The following is a 16,338-nucleotide window of genomic DNA, read 5'->3' on the forward strand; positions in this document are numbered from 1 at the left end:
ATATATATATATATATATATATATATATATATATATATATATATATATATATATATATATATATATATATATATATATATATATATATATATATATATATATACATATATATATATATATTAGAGATGTCTGATAATATCGGACAATGTGTTTGTCATTCTTGTTTGGTGTGGGTTCACAGTGTGGCGCATATTTGTAACAGTGTTAAAGTTGTTTATATGGCCACCCTCAGTGTGACCTGTATGGCTGTTGACCAAGTATGCCTTGCATTCACTTGTGTGTGTGAAAAGCCGTAGATATTATGTGACTGGGCCGGCACGCAAAGGCAGTGCCTTTAAGGTTTATCGGCGCTCTGTACTTCTCCCTACGTCCGTGTACACGGCGGCGTTTTAAAAAGTCATACATTTTACTTTTTGAAACCGCAGTGTTTCCCACACATTCATTTATTTGTGGCGGCCCGCCACGAAAGAGTTAAGGCCGCCACAAATAGATTTTTTTTTTTTTTTTTTTTTTTTTTTGTCCTGTCCAGCTTCTCAGGCAAATCATATAGTAGATGTAGATGCCCATATCAGCTGTTCAGATGTACTTTACAAAAGAGAAGTGTAGGATCAAGATTTTTGGAGCTCTTTGTTCAGTGGATCAGATGTTTGATGAAGCTATCTACCACCACTACTGTTTTCTGTTTATTTGTTACTGACTGTGGCAGGACACCTCTGCCTCTGTTTCACTTTATGTTGCTGGTAAATAATATGGTTGTAGTAGTAGGCTAAAGTTAAATTATTTAATATGCTAATTAAAGGGGCAGAGCTTTAAGAGACATTTTAGCTTTTATATTTTTATAAGATATATTTTTTGTAAAAACCACAATTAATAAATATATTTCAGTTAATAACTTATTGTTCAAATGTGTATATAAATATGTACATAAAGTGTTGTAATTATATTGTACAATGGATGGATGGATGGATGGATGGACGTTTAAAACAAAACTGATTAAAATATAAATACCAAATAAATACCAATACTAAATACCAAAATGCACTATTTTTTAGGTGTAAACATACAACATTAGCTAAAAAAAAACCTAAACATTTACCAATCCACTTCAACTTAAAGACGGCATGGACGTTTAAAACAAAATTGTTATTATTAAATAAATACCAATACTAAATACCAAAATGCACTATTTTTTAGGTGTAAACATACAACATTAGCTAAAAAAAACAACGAAACATTTACCAATCCACTTCAACTTAAAGACGGCATGGACGTTTAAAACAAAACTGTTATTATTAATTAGGTTATTATTTTTTAGGTGTAAACATACAACATTAGCTAAAAAAAAAAACACGAAACATTTACCAATCCACTTCAACTTAAAGACGGCGTGGACGTTTAAAACAAAACTGTTATTATTAATTAGGTTATTATTTTTTAGGTGTAAACATACATTAGCTAAAAAAAACACACGAAACATTTACCAATCCACTTCAACTTAAAGACGGCATGGACGTTTAAAACAAAACTGTTATTATTAATTAGGTTATTATTTTTTAGGTGTAAACATACAACATTAGCTAAAAAAAAAACACGAAACGTTTACCAATCCACTTCAACTTAAAGACGGCACGGACGTTTAAAACAAAACTGTTATTATTAAATAAATACCAATACTAAATACCAAAATGCACTATTTTTTAGGTGTAAACATACAACATTAGCTAAAAAAAAACACGAAACATTTACCAATCCACTTCAACTGAAAGACGGCATGGACGTTTAAAACAAAACTGTTATTATTAAATAAATACCAATACTAAATACCAAAATGCACTATTTTTTAGGTGTAAACATACAACATTAGCTAAAAAAAAACACGAAACATTTACCAATCCACTTCAACTTAAAGACGGCATGGACGTTTAAAACAAAACTGTTATTATTAATTAGGTTATTATTTTTTAGGTGTAAACATACAACATTAGCTAAAAAAAAACCACGAAACATTTACCAATCCACTTCAACTTAAAGACGGCACGGACGTTTAAAACAAAACTGTTATTATTAATTAGTTTATTATTTTTTAGGTGTAAACATACAACATTAGCTAAAAAAAACACACAAAACATTTACCAATCCATTTCAACTTAAAGACGGCACGGACGTTTAAAACAAAACTGTTATTATTAAATAAATACCAATACTAAATACCAAAATGCACTATTTTTTAGGTGTAAACATACAACATTAGCTAAAAAAAAACCGAAACATTTACCAATCCACTTCAACTTAAAGACGGCATGGACGTTTAAAACAAAACTGTTATTATTAAATAAATACCAATACTAAATACCAAAATGCACTATTTTTTAGGTGTAAACATACAACATTAGCTAAAAAAAAAAACGAAACATTTACCAATCCACTTCAACTTAAAGACGGCATGGACGTTTAAAACAAAACTGTTATTATTAATTAGGTTATTATTTTTTAGGTGTAAACATACAACATTAGCTAAAAAAAAAACCCCGAAACATTTACCAATCCACTTCAACTTAAAGACGGCATGGACGTTTCAAACAAAACTCTTATTATTAATTAGGTTATTATTTTTTAGGTGTAAACATACAACATTAGCTATAAAAAAAACACACGAAACATTTACCAATTCACTTCAACTGAAAGACGGCGCGGACGTTTCAAACAAAACTTTATTATTAAATAGGTGATTATTTTTTAGTGTTATTATTAATTAGGTTATTATTTTTTAGGTGTAAACATACAACATTAGCTAAAAAAAACACACGAAACATTTACCAATCCACTTCAACTTAAAGACGCATGGACGTTTAAAACAAAACTGTTATTATTAAATAAATACCAATACTAAATACCAAAATGCACTATTTTTTAGGTGTAAACATACAACATTAGCTAAAAAAAACCCGAAACATTTACCAATCCACTTCAACTTAAAGACGGCATGGACGTTTAAAACAAAACTGTTATTATTAAATAAATACCAATACTAAATACCAAAATGCACAATTTTTTAGGTGTAAACATACAACATTAGCTAAAAAAAAACACGAAACATTTACCAATCCACTTCAACTTAAAGACGGCATGGACGTTTCAAACAAAACTGTTATTATTAATTAGGTTATTATTTTTTAGGTGTAAACATACATTAGCTAAAAAAAAAAACCGAAACATTTACCAATCCACTTCAACTTAAAGACGGCGCGGACGTTTAAAACAAAACTGTTATTATTAATTAGGTTATTATTTTTTAGGTGTAAACATACAACATTAGCTAAAAAAAAAAACACGAAACATTTACCAATCCACTTCAACTTAAAGACGGCGCGGACGTTTAAAACAAAACTGTTATTATTAAATAAATACCAATACTAAATACCAAAATGCACTATTTTTTAGGTGTAAACATACAACATTAGCTAAAAAAAAAACTAAACATTTACCAATCCACTTCAACTTAAAGACGGCATGGACGTTTAAAACAAAACTGTTATTATTAAATAATTACCAATACTAAATACCAAAATGCACTATTTTTTAGGTGTAAACATACAACATTAGCTAAAAAAAAAAAACGAAACATTTACCAATCCACTTCAACTTAAAGACGGCGCGGACGTTTAAAACAAAACTGTTATTATTAAATAAATACCAATACTAAATACCAAAATGCACTATTTTTTAGGTGTAAACATACAACATTAGCTAAAAAAAAAACTAAACATTTACCAATCCACTTCAACTTAAAGACGGCATGGACGTTTAAAACAAAACTGTTATTATTAAATAATTACCAATACTAAATACCAAAATGCACAATTTTTTAGGTGTAAACATACAACATTAGCTAAAAAAAACCACAAAACATTTACCAATCCACTTCAACTTAAAGACGGCATGGACGTTTAAAACAAAACTGTTATTATTAATTAGGTTATTATTTTTTAGGTGTAAACATACAACATTAGCTAAAAAAAAACGAAACATTTACCAATCCACTTCAACTTAAAGACGGCATGGACGTATAAAACAAAACTGTTATTATTAATTAGGTTATTATTTTTTAGGTGTAAACATACAACATTAGCTAAAAAAAAAACACGAAACGTTTACCAATCCACTTCAACTTAAAGACGGCACGGACGTTTAAAACAAAACTGTTATTATTAATTAGGTTATTATTTTTTAGGCGTAAACATACAACATTAGCTAAAAAAAAAACACGAAACATTTACCAATCCACTTCAACTTAAAGACGGCACGGACGTTTAAAACAAAACTGTTATTATTAATTAGGTTATTATTTTTTAGGTGTAAACATACAACATTAGCTAAAAAAAAAAACCACGAAACATTTACCAATCCACTTCAACTTAAAGACGGCACGGACGTTTAAAACAAAACTGTTATTATTAATTAGGTTATTATTTTTTAGGTGTAAACATACAACATTAGCTAAAAAAAACACACGAAACATTTACCAATCCACTTCAACTTAAAGACGGCGCGGACGTTTCAAACAAAACTTTATTATTAATTAGGTGATTATTTTTTAGTGTTATTATTAATTAGGTTATTATTTTTTAGGTGTAAACATACATTAGCTAAAAAAAACACACGAAACATTTACCAATCCACTTCAACTTAAAGACGGCATGGACGTTTAAAACAAAACTGTTATTATTAAATAAATACCAATACTAAATACCAAAATGCACTATTTTTTAGGTGTAAACATACAACATTAGCTAAAAAAAACAACGAAACATTTACAAATCCACTTCAACTTAAAGACGGCATGGACGTTTCAAACAAAACTGTTATTATTAATTAGGTTATTATTTTTTAGGTGTAAACATACAACATTAGCTAAAAAAAAAAACACGAAACATTTACCAATCCACTTCAACTTAAAGACGGCACGGACGTTTAAAACAAAACTGTTATTATTAATTAGGTTATTATTTTTTAGGTGTAAACATACAACATTAGCTAAAAAAAAAACACGAAACATTAACCAATCCACTTCAACTTAAAGACGGCGCGGACGTTTAAAACAAAACTGTTATTATTAATTAGGTTATTAGTTTTTAGGTGTAAACATACATTAGCTAAAAAAAAAACACGAAACATTTACCAATCCACTTCAACTTAAAAACGGCATGGACGTTTAAAACAAAACTGTTATTATTAAATAAATACCAATACTAAATACCAAAATGCACTATTTTTTAGGTGTAAACATACAACATTAGCTAAAAAAACCCCGAAACATTTACCAATCCACTTCAACTTAAAGACGGCATGGACGTTTAAAACAAAACTGTTATTATTAAATAAATACCAATACTAAATACCAAAATGCACAATTTTTTAGGTGTAAACATACAACATTAGCTAAAAAAAAAAACCGAAACATTTACCAATCCACTTCAACTTAAAGACGGCGCGGACGTTTAAAACAAAACTGTTATTATTAATTAGGTTATTATTTTTTAGGTGTAAACATACAACATTAGCTAAAAAAAAAAACACGAAACATTTACCAATCCACTTCAACTTAAAGACGGCGCGGACGTTTAAAACAAAACTGTTATTATTAAATAAATACCAATACTAAATACCAAAATGCACTATTTTTTAGGTGTAAACATACAACATTAGCTAAAAAAAAAACTAAACATTTACCAATCCACTTCAACTTAAAGACGGCATGGACGTTTAAAACAAAACTGTTATTATTAAATAATTACCAATACTAAATACCAAAATGCACTATTTTTTAGGTGTAAACATACAACATTAGCTAAAAAAAAAAACACGAAACATTTACCAATCCACTTCAACTTAAAGACGGCACGGACGTTTAAAACAAAACTGTTATTATTAATTAGGTTATTATTTTTTAGGTGTAAACATACAACATTAGCTAAAAAAAAAAACCACGAAACATTTACCAATCCACTTCAACTTAAAGACGGCACGGACGTTTAAAACAAAACTGTTATTATTAATTAGGTTATTATTTTTTAGGTGTAAACATACAACATTAGCTAAAAAAAACACACGAAACATTTACCAATCCACTTCAACTGAAAGACGGCGCGGACGTTTCAAACAAAACTTTATTATTAATTAGGTGATTATTTTTTAGTGTTATTATTAATTAGGTTATTATTTTTTAGGTGTAAACATACATTAGCTAAAAAAAACACACGAAACATTTACCAATCCACTTCAACTTAAAGACGGCATGGACGTTTAAAACAAAACTGTTATTATTAAATAAATACCAATACTAAATACCAAAATGCACTATTTTTTAGGTGTAAACATACAACATTAGCTAAAAAAAACAACGAAACATTTACCAATCCACTTCAACTTAAAGACGGCATGGACGTTTCAAACAAAACTGTTATTATTAATTAGGTTATTATTTTTTAGGTGTAAACATACAACATTAGCTAAAAAAAAAAACACGAAACATTTACCAATCCACTTCAACTTAAAGACGGCGCGGACGTTTAAAACAAAACTGTTATTATTAATTAGGTTATTATTTTTTAGGTGTAAACATACATTAGCTAAAAAAAAAACACGAAACATTTACCAATCCACTTCAACTTAAAGACGGCATGGACGTTTAAAACAAAACTGTTATTATTAAATAAATACCAATACTAAATACCAAAATGCACTATTTTTTTAGGTGTAAACATACAACATTAGCTAAAAAAACCCCGAAACATTTACCAATCCACTTCAACTTAAAGACGGCATGGACGTTTAAAACTAAACTGTTATTATTAAATAAATACCAATACTAAATACCAAAATGCACTATTTTTTAGGTGTAAACATACAACATTAGCTAAAAAAAACAACGAAACATTTACCAATCCACTTCAACTTATCCACGGCATGGACGTTTAAAACAAAACTGTTATTATTAATTAGGTTATTATTTTTTAGGTGTAAACATACAACATTAGCTAAAAAAAAAACACGAAACATTTACCAATCCACTTCAACTTAAAGACGGCACGGACGTTTAAAACAAAACTGTTATTATTAATTAGGTTATTATTTTTTAGGTGTAAACATACAACATTAGCTAAAAAAAAACACGAAACATTTACCAATCCACTTCAACTTAAAGACGGCATGGACGTTTAAAACAAAACTGTTATTATTAATTAGGTTATTATTTTTTAGGTGTAAACATACAACATTAGCTAAAAAAAACACACGAAACATTTACCAATCCACTTCAACTTAAAGACGGCATGGACGTTTAAAACAAAACTGTTATTATTAAATAAATACCAATACTAAATACCAAAATGCACTATTTTTTAGGTGTAAACATACAACATTAGCTAAAAAAAAACTAAACATTTACCAATCCACTTCAACTTAAAGACAGCATGGACGTTTAAAACAAAACTGTTATTATTAAATAAATACTAATACTAAATACCAAAATGCACTATTTTTTAGGTGTAAACATACAACATTAGCTAAAAAAAAAACACGAAACACTTACCAATCCACTTTAGCTTAAAGACGGCATGGACGTTTAAAACAAAACTGTTACTATTAATTAGGTTATTATTTTTTAGGTGTAAACATACAACATTAGCTAAAAAAAAACCGAAACATTTACCAATCCACTTTAACTTAAAGACGGCATGGACGTTTAAAACAAAACTGTTATTATTAATTAGGTTATTATTTTTTAGGTGTAAACATACATTAGCTAAAAAAAAAAACGACAAATTTACCAATCCACTTCAACTTAAAGACGGCATGGACGTTTAAAACAAAACTGTTATTATTATTTAGCAAGTATACATTTTTTGAGCCTTTTTAGAGAATATCATATCATTGTAGTAAATTATGCAAATTACTCGATGATGTCATGGTGACCACGCCCATACCGCCACAGCATTCTTGGCAGTTTATGGGAAACATTACATTTTACATTTTAAAGCATTATCATCGATATTATCGGACATCTCTAGTTATCAAGGTGTGAAAACGTAACATTTGTCAGTGAAAGTGGAATCCTACAGAAGGAAGGCTAAACCAAAAATCGAATCTAATCTGGAATTAGCACAAATTTACAAGACTAACGACGGCGCTCGTTGCTTCGCAGACGGTGAAAAGCAGCTCCTTCATGTATTACCCATGAGCCTCGTGGAGGAGCTGCAGGGCAAACAAGCCGAGAGGTAAAAGTCGCTGTTTGTGTAGAGTTTATTCAGCATCTGCCCGTGAAACTTGCGTTGGCTTGATATTATTGACGATATCGCACAGATCCTCTGCCAGGGAGGTTATCGCCGCCGTCAGGCGACCTTGTGAGTCTGCTTTATTTGGCCCTTTAAACACCAGCGCCTGTACTCAATTAAAAAGCCCGCAGCTAATCGCCCAATGAAAGCGTGTTATACAACGCCGACAACCTTGGACAGTGAATGCAATGTTTGGAGCGGATGTCTGACAATGAAAGTTAATCAGCCGTTGAACTATGAAATATGGCAAATTCCAGGTGAAAACCGAGTGTGATACTCCAATGACGACGTGGGCTTCACCTTGATGCGCAGCACAACAAGCTGGGAGGAATGTAACACCTCTTTTGCGCTTGTTGGGGGAATGGCTTTTGAATAAAAGTTGGGTTATGGATTTTTTTTTTAGTTCGGAACACTTGATGTACAACAGTCGGGTTCAACTTGCCGACCAGGGGTCATTTTCAGCCCACAGCTCATTTATCATTGGATCCTTGGCACATTGCAAAAAGATAAGCAATTATTAAATATTAGGATTTAGCATAAATTAGACTAAACCTGAGGCCGGCAACCCAAAACTCGTCTGTGCATCGGTTGGGGACGTCTCTGCACTGCTGACTTGTCTCCGCTCGGGATGGTCTCCTGCTGGCCCCACTATGGACTGGACTCTCACTATTATGTTAGATCCACTATGGACTGGACTCTCACACTATTATGTTAGATCCACTATGGACTGGACTCTCACACTATTATGTTAGATCCACTATGGACTGGACTCTCTCACTATTATGTTAGATCCACTATGGACTGGACTCTCACACTATTATGTTAGATCCACTATGGACTGGACTCTGACACTATTTTGTTAGATCCACTATGGACTGGACTCTCACACTATTATGTTAGATCCACTATGGACTGGACTCTCACACTATTATGTTAGATCCACTATGGACTGGACTCTCACACTATTATGTTAGATCCACTATGGACTGGACTCTCACTATTAGAGCTGTCTTGCCTCTTGGTGAGGGTGGTCGCATTTTTCCCTGCTCCTCCTCCTTCCCGCTTGCTTTCTTGTGTCCTTGTCTTTGTCCGAACTTTTTGAAGCCTCTTTTCTTGAGCTGTCCTCAAATCTAAACATCAAAATGAATTTGATCAACTGGACTCTCGACGCAATTGACAGTCTTTTCGACAAGGAAAAGAGGTTCGGGGGAGCCTGGCTGCCCTGATGGAACCATTGCTGCGGGGTACGTGAGAGATTCCTGGAATACTTGGAGAATCATGTGCCTCTCAGTCCTTTCCATCGAGGACGTGGAAGACATCTACCTATTTGGAGCTGTGATCGCAGGGCATTTGCTGATTGGGCTGGGCATTGCTCTGGTGTATCGTCAAATTCGGAAGACGATGGCAGCCACTCAAGGGGCCAACAGGCTGTTCAACGCAATGGAAGGATTGGGTCGTGCTGTGGGATCACAGACTGGAGCGATTGCTGATTTGAATCGCAAGGTAGATTCCATCTTGATGAAGTTAGAGAAAGAATAAATTGGAATTGTCAGAGCCAGCATACAGAGCAGGAATGTCATTGTTTTGACTGCTCGAAGAAAAAACAACATCTTAATCTACGATTTGACTCCCTCGAATGGCCTTGAGGAACAGGCTGTTTGAAAACACTCCCCTGAGGACTCCTCAAAGATGGACGCTTTTGACCTTTCCCTTTTTTTCAAAAGCACCTGGGTCGGACTCTTGAACTCTTGAACTCTTGGGGCCGGCCTCGGCCCATAAAGACAATTCCAACATCTCACCCAAGTTAATTGGGCATACATGCACGCACACACCCCTCCCCAAATCAACGCCTTCACCACTGCTTAATTCCTCCGGGGTTGTGGGGGCTGAGTAGCGCTCAACAGCAGCTGCCGGCCTCCAAAGTCCTGTTGGATGACTCTGTTGCGAGTTGTTGTGATTAAATGTACCATGTTTATGTGTGCCATGCTATGTGAGGTTTTTTCCTCGGACTCAGTCTGGACCATTCCTGAGGGTCCAGCCTCAGACTGATATTTTTTTTACTCTCCCCCCCCTTCCCCAATGTCACCTTTTTCCCACCTTTTTAAGGAGCGCCCTAAGTGGCTGATCCGTTGGCGGTCCCGTCTTGTCTCCCTGTAACGTATGTCTGCTCTTAGCGGGATTGTGCCGAAAATGTAATTTCAGTTCTTATGTGTCTTGTACATGTTAAGAATGGACAAATAAAGCTCTGATCTGATCTGATCTGATTATGTTAGATCCACTATGGACTGGACTCTCACACTATTATGTTAGATCCACTATGGACTGGACTCTCACACTATTATGTTAGATCCACTATGGACTGGACTCTCACACTATTATGTTAGATCCAATATGGACTGGACTCTCACACTATTATGTTAGATCCACTATGGACTGGACTCTCACACTATTATGTTAGATCCACTATGGACTGGACTCTCACACTATTATGTTAGATCCACTATGGACTGGACTCTCACACTATTATGTTAGATCCACTATGGACTGGACTCTGACACTATTTTGTTAGATCCACTATGGACTGGACTCTCACACTATTATGTTAGATCCACTATGGACTGGACTCTCACACTATTATGTTAGATCCACTATGGACTGGACTCTCACTATTATGTTAGATCCACTATGGACTGGACTCTCACACTATTATGTTAGATCCACTATGGACTGGACTCTCACACTATTATGTTAGATCCACTATGGACTGGACTCTCACTAAATAAAGCCTCCAAGGCAGCAGCGTATTAAAAAGTATCCAGTAACAAACGTGTCCGCATCACGCCACTTAATTAATCATGGTCTTAATAGATTAAAATATAAATACCAAATACCAAATAAATACCAATACCAAATACTAAATACCAAAATGCACTATTTTTTAGGTGTAAACATACAAAATTAGCTAAAAAAAAACAAAAAAAACATTTACCAATCCACTTCAACTTAAAGACGGCATACCACTCCGTACAGCGGCGTTTTAAAAAGTCATACATTTTACTTTTTGAAACCGATGCCGATAATTTCCGATATATTTCATTTTAAAGCATTTATCGGCCGATATTATCGGACATCTCTACCTTGCAACCCTAATTACAACCGAGTACCATAGGGCTGAGAAACAGACATTTTCGGAGGCGCTCCTAACCCCGTGGTTAAGAAACACCGACATACACTGTAAAAAAAAAATCCTAATTTTATGGTTAATTTACTCTAAATTTCTACTGTAAATTTTCTATTTTTTTAAAATAGTTTATACAACTGTAGAATAGAAGACATTATCTTTAAATAAACAATCCGCCTGTTATTTTAAGTAATATGCCAGTAATGACAAACGATGTATATTTCTATTTTTTTTACAGAAAAATACCAAATTAATTATACATAGCATTTTCTGTTTTCTTAAATTACTTACAAATTCATGTAAAATTACAGTAATTATCATTCATTAAATATGTAGCTTGTTATATAAAAGTCTATGTCCATACTAACAATCTAACACAGGGGTGTCAATGGCCAAAATTTAAAACTGAACAAAGCCGCGGGCCAAGGTTGAACAAATTAACCTTTAATGTATCGTCACGTCCGCTTTTCTTCCATTTTAACATCAACATCAACATCTTCAGCGATACAGGTTACACTGACGGTGACAGTATAAACAACTTTAACACTGTTACAAATATGCGCCGCACTGTGAATCCACACCAAACAAGAATGACAAACACATTTCGGGAGAACACCCGCACTGTAACACAATATAAACACAACACAACAAATACCCAGAATCCTTTGCAGCACTAACTCTTCCGGGACGCTACAAAATACACCCCCGCCACCACCAAACCCCGCCTCCCACCCCACACACACCTTGTAGCGTGCTGCAAAGGATTCCGGGTATTTGTTCTGTTGTGTTTATATTGTGTTACCGTGCGGATGTTCTCCCGAAATGTGTTTGTCATTCTTGTTTGGTGTTTGGTGTGGTTTCACAGTGTGGCGCATATTTGTAACAGTGTTAAAAATTGACACCCATGCTGTAGAGCAGGGGTCACCAACCTTTTTGAAAGCAAGAGCTACTTCTTGGGTACTGATTAATGCGAAGGGCTACCAGTTTGATACACACTTAAATAAATTGCCAGAAATAGCCAATTTGCTCAATTTACCTTTAACTCTATGTTATTATCAATAATTAATGATATTTACGCTTAATTGAACAGTTTAAAAGAGGAGAAAACACGAAAAAAAATGACAATTAAATTTTGAAACATAGTTTATCTTCAATTTCGACTCTTTGAAATTCAACCGAAAAAAAGAAGAGAAAAACTAGCTAATTCGAATATTTTTGAAAAAAATAAAAAAAATAATTTATGGAACATCATTAGTAATTTTTCCTGATTAAGATTAATTTTAGAATTTTGATGACATGTTTTAAATAGGTTAAAATCCAATCTGCACTTTGTTAGAATATACAACAAATTGGACCAAGCTATATTTCTAACAAAGACAAATCATTATGTCTTCTAGATTTTCCAGAACAAAAATTGTAAAAGAAATTCAAAAGACTTCGAAATAAGATTTAAATTTGATTCTACAGATTTTCTAGATTTGCCAGAATATTTTTTTGGAATTTTAAACATGATAAGTTTGAAGAAATGTTTCACAAATATTCTTCGTCGAAAAAACAGAAGCTAAAATGAAGAATTAAATTCAAATTTATTTATTATTCTTTACAATGAAAACAATTAATTTACTTGAACATTGATTTAAATTGTCAGGAAAGAAGAGGAAGGAATTTAAAATGTATATGTGTTTAAAAATCCTAAAATCATTTTTAAGGTTGTATTTTCTGGGTATCACTCCATCTTATCTGTCTTGTCTTTTAACAAAGAAACAAGGAAGTCACAATCTTCGTTCAATGAATGTTCTGCAATTTGTCGTCCCCAAAGTAAGAACTGAACTGGGCAAGAAAGCATTTAGGTTTTCAGCAGCGAAGGCTTGGAATAACCTACAATCGAATATTAAACTTCAAACCCTTGTTACGTTGAATGAGTTTAAAGCTTCTGTGAAAGGACTGCAGTCTACCTTGTCTGTATGCACATGTGTTATGTGAGCAAGTTTTAATGTCGTAAATGTGATGTTTTATGTATTTGTTTACTGTTTTTAATGTAACCTTGCTGCTGCCCTCTTGGCCAGGTCTCCCTTGGAAAAGAGATCTTTGATCTCAATGGGATTTTACCTGGTTAAATAAAGGCTAATAATAAATAATAATTTTTTCTCTAAAATTGTCTTTCTGAAAGTTATAAGAAGCAAAGTAAAAAAAATTAATGAATTTATTTAAACAAGTGAAGACCAAGTCTTTAAAATATTTTCTTGGATTTTCAAATTCTATTTGAGTTTTGTCTCTCTTAGAATTAAAAATGTCGAGCAAAGCGAGACCAGCTTGCTAGTAAATAAATACAATTTAAAAAATAGAGGCAGCTCACTGGTAAGTGCTGCTATTTGAGCTATTTTTTAGAAGAGGCCAGCGGGCTACTCATCTGGTCCTTACGGCAGGGGTGTCAAACTCATTTTAGATGGAGGGCCACATGGAGAAAAATCTACTCCCAAGTGGGCCGGACTGGTGAAATCACAGCACGATAACTTAAAAATAAAGACAACTTCAGATTGTTTTCTTTGTTTAAAAAATAATGGGTTTTTTTACACTTACATGTTACGGTTAATAGAATTCTATCTTTATTTGTCGTTATTTATAGTTTTTGAATAGATTATGTGATCATGTTCATCAGTCAAGTCATTGGTGTTAATTTTCAATTTATCAAGATAAAAAAATCACATCAAAATCAAATTACAGGATGTTATTTTTGTAGTTTGGTAATTTTCCTCGACTGGTGCACTAACATCATGTGGTTTATTTTTTTTAATATATGTAGCATAATCTACAAAGATACAAATAATTGCTATTGCGACATCTAGTGGACACATTTAGAACAGCAGTTTCTTTCATTCAAAAATTTCGGCTCATTTTTAAACTCGTGGGCCGGATAAAACCTGTTCATGGGCCTGATCCGGCCCGCGGGCCGTACGTTTGACACCCCTGCCTTACGGGCTAACCTGGTGCCCGCGGGCACCGCGTTGGTGACCCCTGCTGTAGAGTAAAGGTATTTTTCCGCAGAACGGTTTGCATCGTCACTTTATTAAAGGTGGTTGATCTTAACAATTCAGAAAAAAAATCTGTAAAATAATGGTATTTTTCTGTGGAACTGCCAGCATTGTCACTTCATTAAAGGTGTTTGATCGAATAATTTGGAAGAACTCTGTAGAATAAAGGCATTTTTCTGCAGAACTGTTTGCATCGTCACTTTATTAAAGGTGGTTGATTTGAATAATTTTGTAAAAATCTGTAAAATAACGATATTTTTCCGCAAAACTTTTCATGAAAATTTCTGTAAATATAATGTTTTTGATCATTATTTGGTTTACAATGTTTTACTTTAATTTTATGGTTTTCGTTTGGCAGCCGTAGCTGCCAGTAGATTACCGTTTTTTTACATAATTTTTTTTTTTACAGTGTATATCACAAGTATACCGTATTTCCTTGAATTGGCGCAGGGAATATAGTATTCGCACGTCTAGAATTACTGCCGGGTCAAACTCGTTTCTCAAAATAATTAACGCATGCTTGGCCTTATCGCCGGTTTATTATTGAAGCCGGATCAAATTCGTTTCGCAAAATATTAATTTTATTATCGCATGTCTATAATTTTCGCCGGGTCAAACTCGTTTCGCAAAATATTTAGCATATGGCTAGAACTTCCACCGGGTCAAATTCGTTACGTCACGAGTGACGCATCTGTCTTCATTTTCAAAATGGAGGAAGCTGCTTTCAGTAGTTTACAATCGCACAAAGGAAAAAAGATAAAGAGCTTTTCAGTAGGATTTAAGGTCCAAGCTATTGAATACTGGTACAGTATGCTAAAGAGAACAGTAAGCAGCTATGTTTTATTAATATACCGTAGCTGCGTGTGTGAAATACTGTATAAGTCATTAAATGACTCCCGCCTCCTGGTGGTAGAGGGCGCTGCCGCGCTAGTGATCCTTCTTGCGACTTCCGGTACTGCAGAAGAAGTGAACACACGCAGCAAGAGATTTTTTTTTTTTAATCTGCCTGAACTTTTAACATGGAGGATTACATACCGGTATCTAAAATAAAACAGTTTTCTAAACTGGACTTTCAATGGAAGCAGGAGGTAATAATTAAAGGAATATCTCCATTGACAGAGAGACTTTTAAAACTGAAGAAAGAAAATAAGGAAGACTTCTATAAACAAGTTATCGATGCTTTTGGTCAGAAGGAGCTGCAAATGGACTCCATTTATAAGTACAGGTAAGACCATAATAACGTTTTTTTTAATTACATGTGCTTTTCATGATGGTATGCTTACATCACACTCAAAGCGCACGCCTAAATTTTATGGATTCCTTTTGGTAAACGCCGGAGTGAGAAGAGGTTTTAAAATAATTACCGCATGCACGGCCATCCCGCCGGTTTCCGGTAAACGCAGGAGTGACAGGAGGTTTTAAATTAATTAACGCCCCTGCGGCTATTCAAGGAAATACGGTAATAATGGATTTGGGGCCATGTTTTTAAGCACTTGGGATGAAATGGAGCGCATGACAGACAAAAAAAGCAGCCATGAGTCAAACCTTGATGAAGACGCTGTCATATGCCACCTCGGCGCTCAGCAGACTTTCAGCATCGCTGCCTGAGTCTCTGTGTGTGGCGGAGGAGCAACTGTTGCTGCTGCTGATGGTCCGACTGGACAAAGCGGGCAAGGTGGACGACTGTGAAGACCCTGAAAGACACAATGGCCGAGACCGTGAAAACACGTCGGCTTGGGTTCGCTTCACCAGCCACATTTTTGTTTATCCGCGTTTTAAATTCTTCTTGGAA

The 16,338-nt window shown here is 33.7% G+C and overlaps 1 protein-coding gene across 4 annotated transcripts in view; it reads right to left on the reverse strand.

Annotated features, from left to right (window-relative positions):
- The window catches only part of LOC133665454 (A-kinase anchor protein 13-like), a 364,315-nt gene that overhangs the window by 118,358 nt on the left and 229,619 nt on the right, over positions 1 to 16,338 (reverse strand). For all 4 annotated transcript variants that reach the window (XM_062070780.1, XM_062070772.1, XM_062070757.1 and 1 more), the window contains exon 11: positions 16,092 to 16,240. In XM_062070780.1, the coding sequence (XP_061926764.1) occupies positions 16,092 to 16,240 (149 nt within the window). The remainder of the gene's footprint in view (positions 1 to 16,091; positions 16,241 to 16,338) is intronic.

This window comes from Entelurus aequoreus, linkage group LG02 (assembly GCF_033978785.1).
Source record: "Entelurus aequoreus isolate RoL-2023_Sb linkage group LG02, RoL_Eaeq_v1.1, whole genome shotgun sequence".
Classification (NCBI taxonomy): Eukaryota; Metazoa; Chordata; class Actinopteri; order Syngnathiformes; family Syngnathidae; genus Entelurus; species Entelurus aequoreus.